This window comes from Vulpes vulpes, chromosome 2, assembly GCF_048418805.1.
Source record: "Vulpes vulpes isolate BD-2025 chromosome 2, VulVul3, whole genome shotgun sequence".
Classification (NCBI taxonomy): domain Eukaryota; kingdom Metazoa; phylum Chordata; class Mammalia; order Carnivora; family Canidae; genus Vulpes; species Vulpes vulpes.
The window spans coordinates 150,954,444-150,978,803 of record NC_132781.1 but is presented as its reverse complement, the minus strand read 5'-3'; the positions used below and the strand labels follow the sequence as shown (position 1 = coordinate 150,978,803).

Here is a 24,360-nt window from a genome sequence, read left to right as displayed (position 1 = left end):
ATTTATTTATTCATGAGAGGCAGAGACAAGGGCAGAGGGAGAAGCAGGCTCCCTGTGGGTCGTGGATGTGGGACTCGATCCCAGGACCGTGGGATCATGCCCTGAGCTGTGGCAGACACTCAACCACTGAGCCACCCAGGCGTCCCCATCATAGGAACAGTCTAAGGATTAAGTGACCTGAGTATCACGCCAAACATATGAAAGCACTTGATACGTAAGACATTATTCACTATTTTTACAAGCTATGTTTCTTTATAGTTATATCTTAATTGCACTAGTGAAGGAACAGTCTGGAGTGGTGCCAGACCATATAACTGGGGGCCTGTCCTCATCTGAGGCGATGGGAATCAGGGAACGGACTATCTTTGAGGAAGGTCTGAAGATTTTCATTTTCACGTGGGGAAACTGAGGCCCAGAGAGGTCAAGGGACTCAACTCAGAATTCAAATTCAGGTCTCTGACTCCAGACGCAATGCTTTTGCCTCTGGGCCTCAGACCTCCCTCCCTAGACCTCAGCTGTCCAGTTGGGTACTTGCAGAAGGTGTCCCACAATCACGGTGGAGCTGGGGAGAGCCTGCAATAAGCCCCAGGAGGCATCCTGAAGCTGAGGGCTGGCTCTCACCTTCCCTCACCTCTTCCTCCAAGCTGGTCCTGGGGGTGGGGGTGGGGGTGAGGAAGAGCTTGTGTCTCAAATCCCATGGGGGAGTCCACACACAAGGAGAGTGGAGAGCTGTCTTCTCTGGGCCTCAGAAGTAGAAGGTCCTCTTGGCAACATCATGGCTCAACACCCTGCTGTCTTCTGGTGGTGTTTATAGAGCAGCTTATGTCCTTCTTGGGCTCAGATGGAAGCCACCCTGATTCGGCATCCAGTTAGGACCCCGACCAGGTGGGATTATTTTGCTTGTCTTCAGCCATTGCAAGTTGATTCTACGTGTACGTGAGGCTACACCTCAAGAGCCCTCCACCTCAAGAGCCCTCCAGGGAGCTGTCAGCATGGCTTCCGCTAACAGCCCTAAGACTCCTCTGTCTCTCCCAGTTTGTCAAGCCAGCAGATAGCCTTTGTCTTGAAATCTTTGTGCTTGTGTATCTGTTGTAGATGCTCTTCAGAACTGTCAGGTCCTGAACCAGGATCCTGCAGTTGGAGAAGGGCCAGGAAAGGAAGGCCCCCTCCAGTCAGCCAACTGCCCTGGCTTCCTGGGACTAATTATGTCCACAGCCTCATCTGCAGGTGCTTGCTATGTGCCAGGCACCAGGCTGGTGCTTTATAGGCATTATCTTATTTAATATTTATATAATCATATTGGTAACAGTTTTTGTCTTCACTTGAGGGAGGTTTAGGGAGAGTAACATCCCCAGGGTCCCACACAGAACTGGGATTTGATCTCAGGCCTGTCTGACTCCAGGACCTGTCATTTTTTTTTTTAAGATTTTATTTATTCATTAGAGACAGAGACAGACAGACAGACAGGCAGAGGGAGAAGCAGGCTCCATTCCATGCAGGGAGCCTGATGTGGAACTCCATCCTGGGTCTCCAGGATCATGCCGTGGGCTGAAGGTGGCGCTAAACCGCTAAGCCAACGGGCCTGCCCCCAGAGCCTGTATCTTAATCACCACAGTCATCCCCGTGTTCCCCTGAGGATGTTTCACAAAACAAACAAAACTCTCTGTGGTGAGAGATGGTGGTGAAACATTGCTATTTCTACTCATCTCTTGGAGATTGACAATGCACACTGATCTGTAGGGAGCCCTGGGAGGTCTTATAGGGAAGAAACATACTTTTTTCATTTCAACCAGAATGTCACAGATTCCTTTAAAACAGAGAACTCATCCTCATCTTCCTTCTCTTCTCCTTTTTAATGGAGTAGCACTTAGTCATCTGCCATCATCAGTGTTTTCTGGAATGCAGTTTCGCAACTGCTACATTAGGCAAGTCTCTTCTTTGGGCCTCAGTTTCTCCATCTGAAGAATCAGGGGCTTGGGGTATCTGACCACAGTGCTGTAACTGACACATGACTTGTCCTCTGGCTGTAAGTAGAAAATCTGGATCAAATGTGGAGGAATTGTCTTCAGACATTGGGTGACAGGGAGCTCAGGGCTGATCCCCAAGAGAAGAGGAACAGAGTGGGCTGTGCCATCGCACTGCCTGTCTGCCTGGAGGCAGTTTTCAAACTGTGGCATGGACAGTTTGCCCTGCATGGGGGTCCCCTTGATTTGAAGAGACAGGGTTTGGAGTTTGGGGGAGTTGAGCTGTGCAGGGGTCTGTCCTGGTGTCATGAATCCATTCTGTCTATGAGTAGGACTCAGAGGCCAGGTGCCAGAGAAGGTTACAAAAAAGGCTCATTCTGGCCGATATCTGAAGGATGGATATGAGGTTATGAGGAAAAAACAGAAGGAGATGGGTGTTGGAGGTGGTGGGAAGGGAAGAGGCTGGCATCTGGGCCCTGCTGGCGGTTCCCCACCTGACCCTACTCGCTCACACTTGGGCAGAGAAGAGCCACGAGAAATGTGGAGGGCTGGCCTTGACTGAGCCTCCTGCATTGTACCCAGGACAGGAGAGAAATGGGCATTAAGAGAGTGTCCAGAGGCAGGTGTGACCGAGAGGGGCACTTGGCTCAGTCCCAGGACCTGGTCTGAGGGATCAGGGTGGGAGGTCCTTGGGAACATCTCCCCAGAAGAGGGGGAGTGGGTGGGTCTGGAGGGAGGGGATAGTTTTCCCAGGGTGTGTGTGTGTGCTCTTGTGCATGCGCGTGTGTGTCACCGTGAACCTCTCGACCTGTTCCCCAGTTGGCTGAGGGCGCCGCACAGGCTGACAATGGAAATGCTTACGCAGGAGAAATGCTTCTATTCAGGTGTCTCGCATTAATCTGTGGAGGGGGTGGCAGCAGCAGCTAATTTCGGGATTTGCTTGTCTTTGAATGGGGTAATTACTGGGAGTTGCCAATTGTTCCAGATTGTTCTCTGGAAGAGGGAGAGAAGAGGGGGTGCTCTCATGGGCTCTGCTGAGTGTTGCCCCCTGCAGGCAGTGCGGTGAAGTCACGGGGTGGTCCAGGCTGAGGAGCAACCGGATGGAGTCAGGGGACCCCAGGATCCCAGCCCAGCCAGGAGGGCCGGGCTGGAAGGGCCCTCAGAGGCCCCGTGACCCAACTTGCTCATTTTACGGATGGAAGAACTGAAGCAGAAGGGAAGGGACTGGCCAGGCCTCTTGGCTCCAGGGAACCCCCTCCATGTGGCCCATTTACCCCCTCCCATGCCTTGAGTCTGTATGAGGCTCCCCAGGCTGGGGGCATTGTGCGTCAGGAACCCCTTTTCCTCCCTCTGTCTGCAGGAGACCAGCGCAGTGGTGGGGTCACTGAGGCCAGCAGCCTCCTGGGGGGCTCACCACGGCGTCCCTGCGGCCGGAAGGGCTCCCCGTATCACACGGGGCAGCTGCACCCTGCAGTGCGTGTGGCCGACCTCCTGCAGCACATCAACCAGATGAAGACGGCTGAGGGCTATGGCTTCAAGCAGGAGTACGAGGTGCAGGGCCCCAGTCCTGCCAGGACCCCTCACCAGGGCCTTGCCTGTTTCTCACTCCCGTGGACCCTGACCCTGGGCAACCCTCATCCTAGCCCTGGATGGACCTTTGCTCTGACAGCCCCTAACTCAACCTAAGTTTTTTTTACCTTGACCCCGCCCCCAATCTCAGACTGACTTGGTTTCTCACACCACTCCTGATCCTGACCAGAAGTCTGACCTTCAGTCTTCTGTGTCTCCATCTAGACCCTGCTCGTGATCCTTCTCTTCTCCCTAATATGACTCTGACCACCAACCTATACTGACCCTGACCTCTGACCTAGTACTCAGCCCGAATTTGACCCTGACTCTCATCCTAAATTCCATCTGAACTCAGATTTGAATCTCATTCTCTCTCCATCTGCACTGACACTACCTCCTTCTAACCTTCATTTGACCTTCACTTTTATCTTCTTCCCAACTCACACCTGGATTTACCCTAAACCTGACACCCCCCCACCCCTGCTTTTTTCATTTCCTCCCTCCCACTGCTTGGCTTTGAATTTAGTCCCTTGCTGATAAAGGGATATCCGGTGACTTTATCTTAGGCACCACATTGAACCCTGAATCTGGCCCTTATCCCTGGTCTCACTCCCATCCTGTTAGGGGATGGGGTCTTACAAGGGGAGGGGTTTCCCTTCCTTGCTGACTATGGCCTTACTTTCCCTTCTGGCAGAGCTTCTTTGAAGGCTGGGATGCCACAAAGAAGAAAGACAAGGTCAAGGGTAGCCGGCAAGAGCCCACGCCTGCCTGTGAGTCCTGGGAAAGGGCCTGGGTCTGGGGTGTGGGTGGGAGGGATCTGAGTATAGTGGGGGAGAACAGCCAGAGTGAGCCACTTATTGAGAGCCTCCCACATGCCAAGCCATGTGCCGATTACCACACCCAATATTTTACTTATTTCTCTCAATAACCCAGATGTATGAGATCTATTATAACCCCTACTTTACAGATAAGGAAACTGAGGCTTGGGAGGTTAAGCTCCCTGCTCAAGGTCACACAGCTAACACTTGCCTGAGTGGCGCATGACCTTGGGTCTCCTTGATGCCACAGCCTAGATTTTAACCACTGGCCTGTCCTGCCCCCTCTGGTGCCGAGAGCCTCCTGGTGAGCCCTGAACCTCTGGGTACCCTGGCTCTCCTGCCTGTGCCGTACCTCTGGCCTCCTGGAAGCCTCCCCTCATTGCCCTGGCCCTGCGCTCCCTAGCTCAATCCCTGCCCACCCCATGGCCACCTGCTTTGTGTTTCCAGATGATCGGCACCGAGTGAAACTGCCCCCGATGATGGGAGGCCCCGATGCCGACTACATTAACGCCAACTACATAGACGTGAGTGCCTCGCCGTCGTCTCTGCTGGCCTGGCCCTGCCTGCTCCAGGCACACTGCCCAGGCAGGCCAGCATCCTGGCAGGGAATACCCTTCTGCAGTCAGTGCCAGAGAGCTTGGGGGAGGGTAGAGCAAAGCTATCAGGGAAACTTCCTGTGGGGTGGACAGGTGGGGGTTTCAGTGAAGCAGGAAGGAAGGGTAGTGGGCAGACAGCTAGGCCTGGAGTCCAAGAAGGAGCCCCTCTCAGGAAGGACAGAGAGGCTCAGAGGTGGGATTTGCATGACTCACACAGTAAGGCTGCAAGTAGGCAGAGGTGGATTGGGAAGGCCCCAGATGGCAGGCCGAAGAGATGGAACTTTTCCCTAGGGGTCCCAGGGAGTTGCTAAGAGTATTTTGACTGTGAGCTGAGTGGTACCTTAAGAACAACTCATGTTTATTGAGAATGTACTGTGTGCCAAGCACTGTGCTAAGCAATTTATATCAAAGATTTCATTTTATGTAATCCCTGAAATCACGCTATGAGTTAGTTAGCATCGTGACCTCATTTAACAGGTGAGAAAACAGGCTCAGAGAGGTGGAGCTACTTGTCCAAGGTCACATAGCTTGTGAGTGGGCGAGAAGGAACTCAAATCTCAGCCTGTCTGTGTCTCCAAAGCCTCTGCTGCCAACCATGAGGCTCTCCTGCCATCGAATGCAGCAGCTAGGTCTGGATAGGCCAGAGGAAGGGGCTGGGGACAGGGCAGGCAGGCAGGAAGCCCAGGCTACTGAGTGACGAGGTGACGAATCTGCTCCCCAGGTGTGAATGAGGGTGAGATGGGACAGGGCCCAGGGACCCTGGTCAGACTCCCCCAGCTTGACAGCAAATCAAGTTTGGGAGAGAATCTTTTATTCATTTACCAGATCTATTTTGAGCATCTACCATGTGCCAGGCATTGTCCTGGGCCCTAGAGGTATGGCAGTGAACCAGATAGACACCATCCCTGCCTTCCTTGAACATATGATTCTAGTGGGGAAGGCATATGAATGTATATACAAATAAAATAATTTCAGATTAGTTGGGAAAGCACAGTCCAGGGAAGAGGAATGACTCTCCCAGTGTCACACAGCAACTTAGTGGTATGGCCAGGGTTACTCATGGCGGGCTGCATGGAGGTGGGGGCTTGAGCTGGCTTTGGGTGGCCGGAGAGGAAAGGATGGGAGTAGGGAGCTACAGGAGTGAAGGAGGAGGAAGGTGTGTACCTGGGAGGTGGGATAGTCAGGGACTCTGGAGACCTCTCCTCTCCCTCTTCTTCACCTCCTGGGGGGCCAGAAAATATGCTACCCCATATTTTCCAGGATTCCTTGCCTTCTTTCCCTACCTCCTGTGCTCTCCCTTGACTGGGGTATGGGCTGGGCCTAGCCTTTTGGACTTGGGTGACTTCGATGACTTCTGGGTCTCCTCAGTGTCCCAGTTGGCTTCCCCCTGGGCCCCGGCAGGCTCATGCCTCTCCCCACTCTCTGGCCCAGCCCGGCCCCTGTCTCTGCTCTGCCTCCCCTACTCACATTGCGCATCCTGGCCACTCCTGTGCTCCGACCACCTCCATCTGCCTCTGGCCTAATATCTGTCTCTTTTGCTTTGTTCTGTTCCCTCACTGGAATCATTAAGATTCGGATAAACCGTGAAGTAAGTATCTCTCTCCCCGTCTCCTCCTCCTCCTCTCTTCTCACCAGCTGTATCTTAGACTCTCTCATGGTCTCTGGCTGTCTTTCTCTCTGTCTCTGTCCCCCTTTCCCTTCCACTCGTGCACCCAATGCCAACTGTCCATTTTAACAGCCTGGCCAAGGGCCACCCAGGGCTGCAGACTCAATGTGACCCCGGTTGTAAACAAGTCCTTGCCATCCTCCACTGCCCTGAGATGGGGCATCAGTGATGGGGTGCTTCCACAGGCCCCACTGACCGGCCACCACCTCTGTCACCTCTGGCTCCCCAGCTCCCCTCACCCAGTGAGTCTCACCAGCCATACCTCCTGTATGGCGCTGGCAGGGGTCGGTGGGGGAAGCTGCTTTGGGTGCTCCCTCTCTGCTGCTTGGGGTCAGGGTCTTCAAGGAAGCAAGGACAGCCCCACCAGTCCCCTTAAAACTAATTTCTCTGGTGTTTGAATCCCTTTGTGGTCAGTTTGCTTGAAACTCAACCCTGACTACTTTGCCCTCAATTTAGAGCTACTCTGAATGTTTTATTTTGGGGGAACACTTTAGGTATTCTATTTTTACTTTTATTTAGTATCCTTTTTTTAAAAAAAAGATTTTGTTTATTTATTAGAGAACACAGAGAGAAGGAGCATGAGCTGGGGGAGGGGTAGAGGGAGAAGCAGACTCCCCATCAAGCAGGGGGCCTGACTTGGGGCCCAACCCCGTGATCACAACCTAAGCCAAAGGTAGATGCTTAATGAACTGAGCCACCTGGGCACCCCGGGTATTCTGTTTTTAAAAATTGTGTCATCCCTGGGCCTTCTAGGAATATTTTAAAAAGTCCTATCATCTAGTGGTACTTCAGTTTGGTTTTTGATATATACATTCAACCTTTGAACAGCATGGGTTTGAACTGTACTGGTCCACTTTCTTGTGGATTTTCTTTATAAATATAGTAAATATTATAAACATATTTCTTCTTATTTTGATTTCCTAATAATACTTTCTTTTCTCTAGCTTACTTGGTTATGAGAATACAGTATATAATACCATGAAACACACAAAATATGTGTTACTTGAGTGTTCATGTTATTGGTAAGGCTTCCAGGCAACCAGGCTATTAGTAGTTAAGTTTTGGGGGAGTCAAAAGTTATGTGTGAATTTTCAACTTCCCCAGGGGGTCAATGCCCCAAACCCCCGTGTTGTTTAAGGGTGAACAACATATATTTGATGCCTGATGGGATTGTTTGTTATTTTGAGGGCACCTTTCTGTTTTACCTCCTTATATATAAAAAAAATTGTTTTTTAAAGATTGCAGAAATACAATTCATTATCACATTTTCAGACAGTACAGAAATATACACATCTCTGTAGATGTGAAGTGAAAGGTCCCCACAGTTACAGCTGTTGGAGATGACCAATTTTCCCAGATGTGTTCTCTGAAATCCCCCCTTATTTTGAGTGTGCTTTAACAGTTTGTAAAGTTCCCAAATTAGTTAAATTAACTAATTAATAGATTTTATTTATTTATTCATGAGAGACATAGAGAGGCAGAGACACAGGCAGATGGAGAAGCAGGCTCCCTGTGGGGACCCCAGGATCACAACCTGAGCCAAAGGCAGATGTTCAGTCACTAAGCCACCTAGGTGCCCCAGGTTCCCAAATTTGAATGGAAAAATAGGCCCACAAAATGGGTGGATACACTCTGCCCTAGTGTTCCGATTAGGAGGTGACAAATACAGGTGCATTTCTTTATATCCTTACAAGGCATAGTCCCACCCACTTGGTTCATTGTCAGACTCTTCAATGCCCACAGAAGGCGTGGCTTTAATCCATCTTCAAATGCCAGTTAACAAGAGTATCATTGGCTAGGCACCTGGCCCTATGCCAACACATTAGGCTTGTCGTTTCATCTTTCCCATACTCCCAAGAGGTAGGGGCCAGCATTTGGCAGATGAGACAATGGAGCCTTAGGAATATTCAGTGACTTGCTCATCGCCGCATGGAGCTGGGTCTCAAGCCCCGTGTGAACCCTCAGCCTTCATGCTAGACTCTGGTTCTCTCCCTGTGAGGAGCATCAGGAGGCCCTGGGGTTCTTGTCTGTGATGCAAGTGGTCAGTCCCCCATTGCTGCCCACGCAGGGGCTCCAGGCCGGTGTGGGTATGTGCCCTGGGAGCAGGTGCCCAGGACATGCCGGTGCCCATCTGTGCTCTCAGATGCTCTCAAGAGGGTATGTTCAAGGTGATGGATCTGCTTACCTTCCTTTAACACCTGATCATTTTATGCTTTCCATCATAGTGTTCTCTAATTGTGCAGGAATGCACATATGCACGAAGAAATTAATGCAGATATGGAGGGTTATCTGTTGAAAACTTGTTCAGCTGTGGACGGTACTTGCTGACTAGCCCTGGTGCTGGCCCTGGGCTGGGCCACCGGAGGGACAGAGATGGATGAATCAGAAGAGACGGTCTCATGTGGGATTCTCAGGCCAGCTGACTTTAGGTGGAGTAGCTGGTTCCCAGCTTGACCAGCGCTGGAGGTGGGAGGGCAGCCCCGGCAGTGCCTTTCCCGGGCCTTCCCCCATTTGCCGCGCAGCTCAGCTGAGGACCTGAGGCAGAGGCAGTGGCTGGGGAGTTAGGCCAGACCGGGAGCAGCTCCCCTAGTGAGGGCCCAGTGGCTCTGGGGACGCTCTTCACTACTGGTATACAGCAGAATCTGCAGCATGTGTCCCACCCTGCAGCAGGGAGCAGGGGCTCCGAGAGGCTGAGAGTCTGGCTACTTGTGTGTTTTGAGGTCCACCTGGGAGCTGGTGGAAAGGCACAATCCTAGGCCCCACACCCGATCTTCTGCATCTGAATTTCCCTTTTAACAAGATCCCTAGGAGCTGCGGGTGTATGTTAAAGACTGACGAAGGCCCTTTTAGTGGCCTGGGTCACTTAGCGGCTCTTTACAGGGAACCCACGTCACCCTGACTCCCCAGGCTCAGATTCCTAACCCCTGGAGCAAACCACCCTCTGCCCTAGGAATTCTTGACATCCGTACTATTTGAATCTTCGGGGAAACTCTTTGAACTTGAAATAGTAGCCAGAATAAGAGGTACCATTGATGAAGTGCTGACTTTGTGCTGGCTGTGGCGCCAGAAGACCCTTGACATGGTATGTTCCTTTGTTTACTCCTCACAACAGCCCGAGGAGGTAAATACTATGATCAGTCCCATTTTGTAGATGTGAAAATCGAGGCATAAAGAAATGAAGGAATTTGCTTGAGGGTACATGGCTAGCAAGAGGTTGAGCTGGGACCTGAACCCTGGCAGTCCGATTGCAGGGCTCCCTCCCGGGCCTGAGGTGTGGGGAGCTGGGTTGCAGGTATGAACTTGCCATGAGCTACGCAACCTTGATTGTTCTCTCCTGTGTCAGTGCAGTAGCATGTTTTACCCCTCCCCTGAGGCTTGCCTTGGTGCCCTAGGTGTCACATGTGGGCAGGACAGCAGGGTTGGCTGTGGCCCCGGAGTGGGTGTTGGGGCTGGCTGGTTCCTCTTCACAGCCTGAAGGCTCTGGGGATGGAGGAGGAAACAGATCTTGCCCTCTCTTTTGTGGGAGATCATGCAGGTAAAGTGCTTAGCACAGTATGTGATCATAATAGGGCCTCAAAAATTATTATTATTGATTTTAAAGATGTAAAAACCATTTTATCTGAGGGCTGTGAGTAACCCATGTGCTCATTTGCTTCCAACCTGGAGCCTTCATCTGGGTCCCTGGGTCCCCCAAGCTCTGGGTGACATATAATAGGGAATGGGCACTGCCCATCTGGTTGCCCCGAGTAGCCTGGGATGGCTGATGAGACCCAGCCTGGGTGGGGTCTGGGGACCCTCTGGTAACCTGGGCAGGGTCTCCGTGGACTTTATTTGTATCCAAACAGCTGGCCTATAAGCTGATTATAGATAATCTCCCCAGTTTATGGGTGGGGAGACCCTATAGGCTCATAAAGGAGTCAAGTCTCTGTGGGGTCACACAGCAAAGATGGGTTTCAACCCAAGACACTGGTGTCCCAGCTGCTTTTCTGTCCTTACTGGGGAGCTGGGAGGACAGGCTCCCTGTCCCCTCCACCCCTCAGGTTAGGGGGTTCTAGGGAAGAGGGCGGGCAGCTGGCTGTGGCTGTGTATGTGCTGCATCTGGGAGAGGAGGGCAGAGGAGGTAAGATCTGAGGGAGCGAGGGGCTGCTCCCTGGGGTCTCACTGCACCCTCTTCTGTTCCAGGGCTACCACAGATCAAACCACTTCATTGCCACTCAAGGTACCTGCCCCTCTAACCATGTGTGCCCGCTTGCTGAATGCCATCTGCTGCCTTTCTGCCTTTATCCTGACCTGCTTGACCCCCTGTCTGCCTCCCTGCTGTCTCTATGCCTGAGTCCACTGTCTGGCTGGGTCTTCTGGAATCTGGGCCACCAATCTCTGCCCCCTCTTTGTGTTTGCGTCTCCCCAATGTGCTCAGTGCATCTGTAGTTCCCTTGGCCATCTGTCTGTCTCTGAGGTGGTGCATGCAGAGGGGTAGGCAGGCTCACTCAGTCCTGCCAAGTGTAGATCATGCGTCTTGGTCTGGGGGCTGCCTGGGTCCCTCTGGCTGACTTCCCCACCACCCCTACCCAGCCGTTCATTTGTGCATTCCTCTGGGAGACTTGTGCCGTACACTGAGGATCTAGCCCTCCAGCTCTACCTGCTGGGTTTCACTTGGGATGACTGGGGTCTCGTGCCAGGCCCTCCCTCATACTACCCCCCACCCCAGGCCCTCCAGGCATGAGCTGGCACGCTAGGTGGGGTGGTGTGTGGGGTGTACATGAAGCCCTCACTGGGGCTCAGGAGCCTCCCGGCCTGGGGTGGTGGTGCTGGGTGGCAGGTGTGCTGGCCCTGGGACTAGCACCCTCTGCGCCCCAGGGCCGAAGCCGGAGATGGTCTACGACTTCTGGCGCATGGTGTGGCAGGAGCACTGTTCCAGCATCGTCATGATCACCAAGCTGGTGGAGGTGGGCAGGGTAAGCAGGGCTTTGCGGTGAGGGGGTAAGGCGGGCCGAGGTGGGGCCCAGCAAAGAGCCCACCGAGCCTGCCTGTGGGGACTCCAGGTGAAATGCTCTCGGTACTGGCCAGAGGACTCGGAAATGTATGGGGACATCCAGATCACGCTGGTGAAGACGGAGACTCTAGCTGAGTATGTCGTGCGCACCTTCGCCCTGGAGCGGGTGAGTCTCCTGCCACCTGGTCCCTCCAGGGGTGCCTGAAGAGGCGGGGCAGAGGCCACCTCCCTGCTTCCCAGGGCGGAGCAGGAGGGGTGAGGAGGGCTCCGCTGTCCTCCCCAGCAAGGCAGCTGCTCTGTAACTGCAGGGGGCATGGTGGGAAGACGGGATGGGGACCACCTTTGCTGGGGACTCCAAGAGGACATTGAGATGTTAGAAATAACGGTAGCGGGCAGGGCTGGTCCGCTCTGCTGGGCATGGTGTGGAGCCCGTAGCACATGTTGGTTAAGCCCTGGAAAACTCTGGGATGAGGTGTTTCCGTTAGTCCTGTTGTACAAATAAAGTGAGGTGGGGTGCTGCCTCCCTCTCGGGGCCACATGGCCAGTGACTGCCTGAGTCCTCCTGTCTGTGATCCCATTTATCCTCTTTAACAATCCTCAAAGGAGACACTTTCCCTCTGTAGGCTAAGACCAGAGAGTCAAAGTGATCTACCTCTTTGGTTGCACAGCAATGTGGAGGCAGACAGGGAGTGGGTCCGCCCTGGCCCCACTCCTCTATAGTGTTTGTCTTGTCTAACGTTGGCCGAGCAGTTTCTTCTCTTTGGGCCTTGGTTTTCTTGCTGGTACAGTGAGTCATTAATACCCACTCATAAGTTTATCATTGGGATTAATTGATTGAGATCCTGCGGTGGGATACTCGCCACGGCTGCTTGGCACCCAGCAGGTGTCTAATGGATGCCAGCAGTGACTCTGACTGTCTCCCCAGAGAGGCTACTCTGCCCGGCACGAGGTCCGCCAGTTCCACTTCACAGCATGGCCAGAGCACGGCGTCCCCTACCATGCCACAGGGCTGCTGGCCTTTATCCGGCGTGTGAAGGCCTCTACCCCACCCGATGCTGGGCCCGTTGTCATCCACTGCAGGTGAGGTGCTGGGAATCCCAAGGAGAAGAGGACAAGGCGTGGGGTTGGTTTGGATTCATCCTGCTTAGAGCCAGAGGATGGGAGGGATGGATGCCCAAGGGCCCTTTGGCTCTGAGGCTGGCACCCTCATGTGCTGCCCAAGACCCATGGAGGCCCCGGGTCTAGAGGCTGAGGAGGCACAGGAGATGGGTGGGTGTGGGGTGGGGTGGGGTGGGGTGGGGGAGGGCTTGGCGAGGCACCAGGCAGGTTGAGTTCCATTTGCTTCCATTCAGCGAGTGTGCATTGCACACCTGCGTGCTAGGTTTGGCCTGGGTGCTAGGAAGGACTTTGCCCTCTCTTCTCCAAATGCTGTGGGCTTTCCTCACTGCTTGGCCTTCACACCTGTGCAGCTCCTGACCATCACTCCTTTCTGTTCCAAGTCCTGCCTTGCTTGGCCCCTGTGACCCCAGTTGCCTTTCCTCTGCTCTGCTTTCTCTCTGGCTCCACATCTTTCTCTTGTTTCTGAGGTACCCTGTCCTGTTTCTGCCCCACTCTCCTCCTAGGAAGCTTAATCTCTGACCCTGTGGTTTCACTCATTGCCCTAAGCCCACAGGTCCTTGGTCTCTGTATCTTGTCCTGGCTCCTCTGCTTGGATTCCTTTCAGATTTCCAAATGCCACATAACAGAATCCCCCTTCCCTCCCCCGCAGATAACTTCTCTTTGGTTTCCTTTGGGCTTCTTGCAGATACTGTCTTTAAAATAAGATTTCGGGGCATCTAGGTGGCTCAGTTGGTTAAGCGTCTACCTTCAGCTCAGGTCATGATCTCAGGGTCCTGGGATTGAGCCCCGTATCAGGCTCCCTGCCCAGTGGGGAGCCTGCTTCTATCTCTCCTGCCATTCCCCCTGCATGGGCTCACTGGGTCTCTCTCTGTCAAATAAATAAAATCTTAAAAAATAAGATTTCATTGAGGTATAATATGCTTAAAGAAAAGTGTACACCTAGTAAGTATATATAATTTTATTGATTTTAATAAATTAAACATACCTGTGAAATAACCAGCACTGCTCAGATCAAGAAATAGAACATTAGCAGCATCCCAAACATCCCAGTCTGTACCCATCTCGGCGCTCCCAGAGCAATCTCTATCCTGACTTCTAAAGCGTGAATTCATTTTGTGTGTTTTTGAACTTTGTATAAATGGAATCATACAGTGTGTGCTCTTTGGTGTGTGACATCTTCCTCTCAACTTTATGTTTATAAGATTCATCCATATTATATCATATTCTACTGGTTGAGTAAACCACAATGTGTTTATCAGTTCTGCTATTGATAGATTTTTGGGTTGTTTCCAGTGTTGAGCTATTATGAATAGTGCTGCTAAGAACGTTCTAGGGCATGTCTGGGGGCCAGTGTATGGATGCATTTCTGGGGTGGGGGTACATACGTAGGAGTGGAATTGCTGCCTGGCAAACTTTCAGCTTTGGTAGATGCTGCCAAACAGTTTCCCAAACTGGTGGTACTAATTTCAGCCCCCAGTGGGGGTGTGTGGGAGACTCGCTACTATGCGTTCTTGTCAATGCTTTGACACCACCATTTTCAAGCTTGAAATTCTGGTGTCGTTTTTGTTCTGTGTCTGCGCCTTGACTCTGCTCAACATGGTGCTGAGCACGAGCATCCCAGAGATGGGTCTGACCTGACCCAGCTCTGGCTGAGCTCCCAGCAGGTCGCTGAGACAGCTACCTCAAGGATGACCACGATGCAGGAAGAGTGTTTAAGAGCCTGCCCAGATTCCTCTGGGAGCTCAAAAGAATGACATCTGCTGGGAGGGTTGGGGAGGCTCCACTGAGCATGTGAGCAAGTATGAGTGTGTGGGGCTTTGAAGGATTTGTGTGGATATCCAGGAGGCAAGAACATTCTTGGATTAAGCTCTGAGCATCACCTTTGTCCTCTGCCCAGCTCAGTGACTACCCTTTCCCTCCCCTCCTTTCCGAGGCCCATCACATTTCGCCACAGCTCCTGCCACAGACTTCTCCTTGTCGGTGGGGTGGCATGTCTCTCTGTCCCCCAGCCTCTGTCAGGTGTAGACATGGCCAGATACCCCAGGCCCCCTCTTCCCCTCCTCTTGGTCCTGGGCTCCCTTCCCGGGCTCTGATGGGGCACCTGGCTGCTCTCTCCCCAGTGCGGGCACAGGCCGTACAGGCTGCTACATTGTTCTGGATGTGATGCTGGACATGGCCGAGTGTGAGGGCGTTGTGGACATTTACAACTGTGTGAAGACCCTCTGCTCCCGGCGTGTCAACATGATCCAGACGGAGGTAGGGGACACAGCCCTCCCTCCCTGCCTGCTCAGAGGACTTGGGCCCCTCACGGACGAACTCAAAGCTGGTGGAATGTGTCAGAGGGGTGTCCTTAGAGCTGAGATCCAGGAGGTTGGCCTGCCAACCTCTGAGGGTCTTCACAGAGTCAGCTCCACTGTGTTCAGTTGGGTGAGGTCAAACAGCATTGGGCCAAGGTCATAGGTTCTGCTGGTGAGGTCTACTGCTGTTTGTATCCTCATTAGATGTGTGATTCTGGGGGGCACCTGGGTGGCTCAGTGGCACCTTTGGCTCAGGTCATGATCCTGGAGTCCCGGGATTGGGTCCCACAACATTGGGCTCCCTACAGGAAGCCTGTTTCTCTCTCTGCCTATGTCTCTGCCTCTTTCTATGTCTCTCTCATGAATAAATATATAAAATTAAAAAAAAAAAAGATGTGTGACTCTGGGCTCTCCCCTCACCTTCAGAGCTTCTTACAGGGTATTATAGGGATGAAATATGAGGTAAGAGAACATATCTGTGAAGGTTGTTTCAAGTAGGGTTGGTCCAACCTGTAGTAACAGGTGGTTGGACTCCAGCACCCCTGCCTCAAGTTTGGCCTGATTCCTGCTGCCATCACCCCCAAATCTCTAGGTTCTAGTCCCCCTCCTAATTCCTTATATTCTCTCCTCCTGTTCCAGGAGCAGTACATCTTCATTCACGATGCAATCCTGGAGGCCTGCCTGTGCGGTGAGACCACCATCCCTGTCAGCGAGTTCAAGGCCACCTACAAGGAGATGATCCGCATTGATCCTCAGAGTAATTCCTCGCAGCTGCGGGAAGAGTTCCAGGTGGGGCAGGAGTGTGTATGTATAGCTGCGTGTGTGCGTGTTGTGAGTGTGTGTGTGATATATCGGGAAGTCCTTAGTGTTATAGGAGTCACTGAGAGCCAAGACAGAGAAGAACAGAGTAGGGCTGCTGGGAAGGACTTGGAGATGGTGGAGGACGTGGTCCCTCCAAGTGGTTGAGAACCCATGCTTTGGATTCAAGGAAGCCCCAGTTCAAGTCCTGGCTCAGTGAAGAGCTGTGAGTCGCCTTGAACACTCACATTACTTCCCCAGGCTTTGGTTTTCTTATCCAGGAAAGAAAGTCAATATTGCCCTCGTAGTGTTTGTATTCATCAGGATCCTTTTGGTCACAAGTGACAGAAATCCAGCTCAGTGACTCTTATAACTGAAAAGTCCGAGGATGGCTGGATCCAGAGGCTTAAGTGATGACGCCAAGATGTAGTCTCTGTTCATTTTTGGCTCTGCTTTCCTCTGTTTTTGGCCTCTTTCTCAGACTCATACCCTGGGCCCCAGCAGTGCCAGGCTCACGTCATCCCTACTGTTAGGAGACTGGAAAAAGGATTCCCTACAGCCCCAATAGAAGTCCTAGACCAGATTCTCCTGGGCTAGCCGTGAGCCAGTCACTGGGGCCAGAGAGTAGGAACATATTGATTAGGGCCAGGCCTGGGTCCGAGGGTGGAGCCACTCTTAGCATGTCACATGACAGAGATGGAGGAAGTCTGGTTCTCCAGAGAAGTTCCAGAATAGTCAGTGGGCAGGCAGGGGGCCCAGATGTCCTCTTTTTTTTTTTTTTTTTTTTTTTTTAAGATTTAATCTATTTATTCATGAAAGACATACAGAGAGAGAGTCAGAGACACAGACAGAGGGAGAAGCAGGCTCCATGAAGGGAGCCTGATGTGGGGCTCAATCCCAGGACTCCAGGATCACGCCATGGGCCGAAGGCAGGCGCCAAACCACTGAGCTACCCAGGGATCTCCCAGATGTCCTCTACACTCCAGGTTCCTTCCAGGGTTCAGCGGAATGGCACCTTCTAGATATCTGCAAAGACTGATATCACAGAAAATGCTGCCTGTGATTTGTGGAGCTCTGTTGGGGATCATGAGAGACTGAGGTTCCCTCTTAGGGATCCCCAAGGACAAGCAAAACAAGCTGAGACCCCATGGATCAGGCGGTAGGAAGCATGAGGTGGAGGAGATAACCTAGAGTCCCCAGTTGGCTGTGTGCCAGGTGCCCCAGACTTCGTTCTGTTCTGACGGGGCTGACCACCTCCGCCAGGTCCCCAGAGTCCACCTTTTGGAAGATGTGGGGCTTCAGGCCATGTCTCCCTGAAAGCCCCCGATGAGCTAGTAATGATCCTCACTGTGCCTTTCACATACGGAGCCTTGCATGTGCCAGGCTCAGTGCTCCGTCCTTGGCAGGATCTCACTCAATCCTCCCAACAGCCCCTCGAGGCAGGCATATTATTATCCCACCTGACAACTGATAAAATAGTGCTGAGACATACAGTCGCGTGTCTAAGGTTACACGGGGAGTGAGGAGCCAGACTGGGGTCTCCAGAGCTCTGTTCAGGGCCTACACCGACCAGAGATGGGGAATGGGGTCCCTGCCCTCTCCCCTTTCTCTCTGAACCTCAGTTCTCCATCCATAAAATGAGGTTAACAACCCAGCTCAATCTCCTTCTTGGGGCTGTGAGGAGGCCCAGCCAACACTGGACGTCCATACCTCCCCCACCCTGCCGACCCCACTTCTCCTTCCACTCCTTGTAGACACTGAACTCGGTCACACCACCCCTGGATGTGGAGGAGTGCAGCATCGCCCTGCTGCCCCGGAACCGAGACAAGAACCGCAGCATGGACGTCCTGCCGCCCGACCGCTGCCTGCCCTTCCTTATCTCCACCGACGGGGACCCCAACAACTACATCAATGCAGCGCTGACTGACGTGAGGGCTTGGGGTGGGCTGGGCTCTGGGACTCCCTCAGGCAGCAGGCAGCAGGACTGGGGAGGCTCAGGAGCCAGGGGCAGCGCCGACGGTTCGGTCGGGACCAGGTTGGAATGAGGTTGGGACGGAGAGCAGAGTCAGTGCCTGTCACTGGTCTGGGGCCCTGGGTTGGGGTCTCAGACCCTTCATCCATGGAATTGGAAGGGACTTGGGGATGTATTTATTCAAAAATATTTATTGAGCCTCTACAGTGTGCTGAGTGCAGGCCATACCCCCAAATCTCTGTTTTCCTGAGCCTGGTATGTGGGTAATGGGTTGGGACAGTCAGTAAACAAAGATACAGTGGTATGTCAGATGCTGGTAATTTCTACAAAAAGCAACCAGGCAGAAGAAATATATACTGAGCTTTGGAGTGTGAATATGGCTGTTTTTGGTGAAGTGGTAAGGAGGCCTCTTTTTTGACATCTCTTTCAGGAGGTAACTGTTAAAGAGCCAAAAGGAAGGAGGGGGAGAATTGTGTAAACATTTGGAAATTTGTTCTAGGTGACAGGAATAGCAGGTGCTAAGGCCCTGAGGCAGAGAACAAGCTTGGGCAGCCTCTATCATGCGCAAGTCCCCATCGCCACACATTTGGGAACCTTTAATATTTAGTTCCAGGGGCCGTGGGCTTGGGTACCAGTGGCCTGATGGGGCTGCGTACCCTGTCAATTCAGGCCTCAGTGAGCTAGCCAAGCTCTGAAATGGATCCCTGGAGGCAGCCTGGCCCTGAGGGGAGAGCTGTCCAGCTCAGGGTGGGCAGAGAGGATGACAGCTGTGGCGGGGTGGTGGGCAAGCCCCACTAAGACCTGGTTTCCCTGCAGAGCTACACGCGGAGCGCAGCCTTCATCGTGACCTTGCACCCGTTGCAGAGCACCACGCCTGACTTCTGGCGGCTGGTCTACGACTACGGGTGCACCTCCATTGTCATGCTCAACCAGCTGCACCAGTCCAACACTGCCTGGGTGAGGACTCTGCTGCCCAGGGCCTGGTGGGCTCAAGGGCATGTCCCAAAAGCCCAGGGTTGGATCCCAGTCGTGCCACCTATTTATTGAGTGACTTTGGATGGTCCCATTCCCTCCCAGAGCCTTGGTTTTCTCATCTGTAGAAGGAAGCTGTCAGATTGGAGGGAAATAGCTGCTTTCTATTGAGCGCCTGCTGTATGCCCAGGACTCTGCTTTGTACTTATGGGCTTTGGGTGAAAAGATTGAGACCTACATATCTGGGAAGTGGCAAGACTATGCCCCTCCCCTAGGCTGCCTTCTTCCAGAGCCTGGGGACTCACTGCCTGCTGTGGGGGTCATTGAGGCTGAGCAAAATTCCAACCTTCTTACTTTTTGACTGATCTTGGGTAAGTTCATTTGCCTCTTTGAGCCTCAGTGTTTTTCCTGCCCAGCACATAGTAGCTGCTAAGTGCATGGCAGGGATGAAGATAATGAAGTTGCTGCTGAGGTTGCTCTAGACACTGGCTCCGTGGCCTCTGCTTGAGGGCTGCCCCAGTTTCCTTTTGGGGCTCCCAAAGCTGGCGCTTCCAGGAAGTGCAGATTTTCAGCCTTCCAGTCCCACGTGGCCATATCCCTTAGATCTCTGGGCCTCCCTTCAATTCCCTGTCCTCGGCAGCCAGGAAGAGTTGCTGTAAAATGAGCCTGACAGTCTCTTAGAGGCTGAGAAGACTTGCTAACTGGGCTCTTTATGAGTCAGGCACATGGTATAAATGACAGGACTGCTGGCTAATGGGCTCTTGCCCTGGGCAGGGATCTGTGGGGCATCCCGTGTGGGAAGAACTGGCCCTTGCTAAAGTGGAGGGGAAGGACCTAGAGGGAGGCTCATACAGATGTCATTCAGTGGTCCCCATATGCTCCTTCATTCAGCTACCTTTCTTCACCGGCCACTCCCTGCCAGGTGCTGCAGTAGGCAGTGGGGAGACAGAAGAAGAAACACACCACCCCTCTTAGATCTCATGGTCCAAGGGGAAGTAGGGTGCAAAAACCGATAGTGATGGCACAGAGGGAAGGGGCTATCATGGAGCTGGCACTGGGATGCAGAGAAGCCTGGGGATAGTGTAGCAGGGAAGGCTTCTGGAGGAGGTAATATTTGAGCTGAGATGTGTAGGGAGGGTAGAGTTAACTAGGTGAAGATAGGGGGGATGAATGATCCATGGAGGGGAGGAATGATCCATGTGCAAAGGCCCGAACATGAAGAATTGCCAGGACCCTAGGCAAAAAGAAGGTAGTGCCCTCTTTGTGGGCATGGTCAGAGAGGGAAGCGGGTGGAGCATGGAGTCATCTGGGAGGAGCTTGGGGACTATTTCACAAATGGAGAAACGGAGGGCTCAGAGGAAGAAAGAGTCTTGCCTGGACTCCAGGCAGAGTTGAGACTGGAAGCTGAGGCTGTGGACCTACTGGCCTGGAGGATGTGCATCTGTATATGTGTGGGGTACCTCCTTCATCCCTCCACTGTCCAGTCTGGCCCAGAGGGGAGGGTGCATGTGGGACCCTGACTCCATGGTGGGGTCCTAAGGCAGGAGTAGGGGTTCTGAGCTGTGTTACAGCATCGGGAACACCCACCTCTGTGAGCTGATGTTGGAGAGCAAGGCAGTGAGAGAGAAGGCTGGGGGCAGGGGTGATGGGGTTAGTGGGGGTGTTCCAAGGGTTATCCCTGGAAGAACGCAGCCTCATGCAGGTGTGTGCATGCGTGAATGCATGTTTAGTGTAGCTATGGAGCCACACAGCCAGGATTGTCAGTGTACCTGTGAAGGTTTGTCTCTGCTGACCTGAGCAGGTCAATGCAGAATGCGTTGGAGCAGGTGAGCTCTGCATTCTCATGGGGGAGTGGTGGGACTGGACAGGGGACTCTGCAGGTGGGTTGGGAGTGAATGGGTCAGGCTGTGTGGGAGCCCAGGGCCAGTGTGGGGTGGGTAGGAGCAGCAGCTTCCCTGGCCTGGCTCTGCTCAGCTCTCCCCTCTCTATCTATACTCCTAGCCGTGCCTGCAGTACTGGCCAGAGCCCGGCCGGCAGCAGTATGGCCTCATGGAGGTGGAGTTCGTGTCGGGCTCCGTGGATGAAGACTTGGTGGCCCGTGTCTTCCGGGTGCAGAACGTCTCTCGGGTGAGCAATCTGGGCGCCCTGTGCTGAGAACCTAGGTGGTGGCTGGGGTATCAGCCTCATTAGACTCTCTTGAGGTCAGCATGGGGCCCAGTAACCCCGGGACTCACATCCTCCCTGGCTGGCTGCCTGTGCCTTAGCTGCAGGAGGGGCACCTGCTGGTGCGGCACTTCCAGTTCCTGCGCTGGTCTGCGTACCGGGACACACCTGACTCCAAGAAAGCCTTCCTGCACCTGCTGGCTGAGGTGGACCGGTGGCAGGCGGAGAGCGGGGATGGGCGGACCGTTGTGCATTGCCTGTGAGTGTGGGCCGGTGGCAGGGTGGGAGGGCGGGGGCTGGGGGCAGAGGCTGGGTCTGAGAGAGGGCTGCCAGGTGGGCCCTGAACACCACCCCTTGGGGCCTCTAGATGGCTGTGGCCTGGATGCTGCGCAGCCAAGCGGGGATGGCCCTATCTTCCCTGGAGGAATCCGGTCAGCTTCCAGGGTATAGACTCAACCCTGAACAACTGCCCAGCACCTTCTATGTGCTGTTTGACTTTGCCAATTGAATTAGAGTCCTGTCAGAATTGTTTACTGCATGAGACAGTAGCATACTTGAAGCCAAAAGAATTCCAGTCTTTGTTCGTGCATGCATGCATGCAGCCTTGTTCATTCATTCCTTCACTTGCCCCATTCATAAATTCATGTGTTCACTCCTGTCAGGGTGCAGTTGCTCCTTTGACCCCCACTTTCTCATGCTCTCAGCGCCTACCGACCCTTCCAGTGCCAGCCCAGGCATACTGGGTACAAGGATAGGGAGCTGAGTATGGCGGGGCCTGGCCCTCCAGGGGCCTTTGGTCCTAGTGGGAGAGACCCCTCAAAATGGGGGCTGAGGGCCTAGGCCATCCCCCATCTCCCAAGGGGAACCCCACACCCTGATGTCACAGGGAACAGAGGAGGGAGAGGAGACGGGATAGGAAGTGTCTCTGTATGTTTGGCTGCCGGTTTGCCCCGGAGTGTGAGTGTGTGCGTGTATTTTCATCACGCGTCTGTGTTGCTGGGGTGACTGGTGTTTGGAGTATTCATTTTCCATCCTGCTCTCTGGGGTTTGCTTGCTGCTCTGCTGCCCTCCTTCGTCTGTGTCTTTGTCTCAGTGGCATTCTCTCGGAGTGTATCTAGCCTCCTTTCCCTCAGAACCTATTGTCTTTCTCCTAGAGGCTGGCTCCCTAGCTGCCTCCAGGCTTAGGCTTAGGAGGCCAGTCCTAGTGACTGAGCTCCCAGACCCCACCCTACTGGGTTCCCTTGGCCCCTCCCCTCCCTTCTGGGCTCCCTGACCCCACCCTCCTGGGTTCCCTAGGCCCCACCCCTCCCTTCTGGGGCTCCCTGCCCTTCCCTCCTGGGTTCCCGACCTCTCCCCTCACCTCTGGGCTCCCTGATCTCTCTCTCCTATGTTTCCTAAGCCCCGCCCCTCCCGTCTGGGGTTCCCTGGCTCTGCTCCTCACCTCTGGGCTCCTCGTCCCTGACCCTCCTCCCTCTTGCTTCCCTGGTCACTTTTGATGTTCCAGCCCCAGGCCAACCCCTCCTGAGCCCCACCACAAGCCTTCTGTGTGTCTCATTTAGAAACGGGGGCGGCCGCAGTGGGACCTTCTGCGCCTGTGCCACAGTCCTGGAGATGATCCGCTGCCACAACCTGGTGGACGTTTTCTTTGCTGCCAAAACACTTAGGAACTACAAGCCCAATATGGTGGAAACCCTGGTGAGAGACCATGTCCCCTTCCCAACCACTTCTAGCTTCCCAGGCCAGGCCCAGCCAGGTCCCTCGGCACCGCTGTCCTCCACCTGGCTCCCCTTTTTGGGCTTTGGGCTCTGATCTAATGGTGCCAACACAGTTATACCCGTTTGACCAGGGCTCCTACTTGCCCTCTGGGCCCCCATTATCCCTTTCTGTGATACCAGAGAGGGACCAGGCTCATGATTCCTTCTCTCCCTCTCCCCAGGATCAGTACCACTTTTGCTATGATGTGGCCCTGGAGTACCTGGAGGGACTGGAGTCAAGATAGCGGGGCCCCTGGCCTGGGGCCCACATTGTGCACTCAGGGCCAGGCTCAGCACTGAGGACGAAGACCTGTGCCCCTAACTCTGCTCCACTACAGCTCCCGCGGGAAAAGCACTAGGGTGGGCACTGCGCCACCTTGGTGCTCCCTTCCACTGTGGGCAGGGCCTCTCACCATGTCGGATGGGCAGGCTGTGGGCCAAGGAGGAGCTTAGCAAGACTGCAGCGTAGCCCACCTCCACAGGGTCCTACAGGCCTGTGCTGTGAGTCTGGCACTGCCTGGTAGAGTGACAGGGGCTCAGAACTGACAACTCGAGAGGACCCAGGCTCAAGCTCCTTGACTCCAGGCTCAAGCCCCAGACTCTGTCCCAGCCCTTGGCAGAGATGAGCGAGACCCTGCAGAGCCTGTGGCTGGCCAAGGTTTCCACCTGGCAGTGTGGCTTCCTCTTGACATGGATAGAGGGTGCATTGGGGCTTGGCATCTGGAATCCCACCTGGCCTGGCCCCTGAGGGTCCTGGGGAGACTGGGCACATCAGACTCGTTCTCCCCAGATGGGACTCTAGCCCCCTCCTCCACCCTGCTGCCCCCTCATCAGCCCCGGGGATATTTTGCTCATGATGCCTCCCACTATGACTTCCTTGATGTGTGCTCTGAGCTTCCGTGAACTGGGATCTGCCCATCCCTGCCCTATTCTCTGTGGGGCCCTATCCCTGCCTGACCCAATGTCTGCAGAATGAAGGCACCTCAGCCCTTCTTCCTGTAACTTTCAGGCCTCACTGGTGGGTCCTGCTCAGCCTAGGCCAGTGACAATCTGCAAGGTTGAACAATAGCCCTTGGGGTTGAGGTTCCTGTGACTCCGGGTCAGGCTGCCGCCTGAGGACGAGGCACTGCTAGATCAGGGGTGCTTCCAACTTCTACAGTTCAGAGGAAGAACATGTATTTTGGGTTGGAGGAGCAATTCCTTTTTGTTAATTTCATTATTTTTTGATGGGTGGGTGGGAAAATCTCTTTAAAATGGGGCAGGCCACACCCCCATTCCGTGCCTCAATTTCCCCATCTGTAAACTGTAGATATGACTACTGACCTACCTCGCAGGGGCTGTGGGGAGGCATAAGCTGATGTTTGTAAAGCGCTTTGTAAATAAATGTGCTCTCTGAATGCCACAGAGCAGCCTTGTGTGTGTCTGACCAGCCTGAGTGGGGCCTGCTCACCAGCTCCCAGCCCCCTAGTGCATTGGGAGGGCTCTGGGCTGGGAGGCAGAGGCCTGGGTCTGGTCAGGCCTTGGTTTTTCCATTCACGAAATGGTGGGGATGTGGACCAGAGCGTGGGTCAGGGAACTTCGACCTGTAGGGACAGGTTCCAGAGAACTCTGTCTATTGCTGCCTCCACCCAGGCCTCTGAAGCAGCTCCTCAGTCAGTGGGCTTCATCCTGAGACCCCT

General features: G+C 53.7%; 1 protein-coding gene across 12 annotated transcripts in view; it reads left to right on the top strand.

Annotated features, from left to right (window-relative positions):
• Positions 1–24,083, top strand: part of PTPRU (protein tyrosine phosphatase receptor type U) — a 78,385-nt gene extending 54,302 nt beyond the window's left edge. For 10 of the 12 annotated variants that reach the window (XM_072750502.1, XM_072750499.1, XM_072750509.1 and 7 more), the window contains 15 exons: positions 3,325–3,515; positions 4,228–4,303; positions 4,799–4,875; positions 10,796–10,832; positions 11,471–11,568; positions 11,656–11,772; positions 12,532–12,686; positions 14,846–14,981; positions 15,662–15,811; positions 17,575–17,748; positions 18,609–18,749; positions 20,766–20,891; positions 21,029–21,186; positions 22,487–22,622; positions 22,864–24,083. In XM_072750502.1, the coding sequence (XP_072606603.1) occupies positions 3,325–3,515; positions 4,228–4,303; positions 4,799–4,875; positions 10,796–10,832; positions 11,471–11,568; positions 11,656–11,772; positions 12,532–12,686; positions 14,846–14,981; positions 15,662–15,811; positions 17,575–17,748; positions 18,609–18,749; positions 20,766–20,891; positions 21,029–21,186; positions 22,487–22,622; positions 22,864–22,926 (1,835 nt within the window). In that variant the 3' untranslated portion in view covers positions 22,927–24,083. Of the gene's footprint in view, positions 1–3,324; positions 3,516–4,227; positions 4,304–4,798; positions 4,876–6,517; positions 6,536–10,795; positions 10,833–11,470; positions 11,569–11,655; positions 11,773–12,531; positions 12,687–14,845; positions 14,982–15,661; positions 15,812–17,574; positions 17,749–18,608; positions 18,750–20,765; positions 20,892–21,028; positions 21,187–22,486; positions 22,623–22,863 lie in introns of all 12 variants that reach the window. The other 2 variants (XM_072750500.1, XM_072750498.1) reach the window with 1 other exon arrangement.
• The last annotated feature ends 277 nt before the right edge of the window (positions 24,084–24,360 follow it).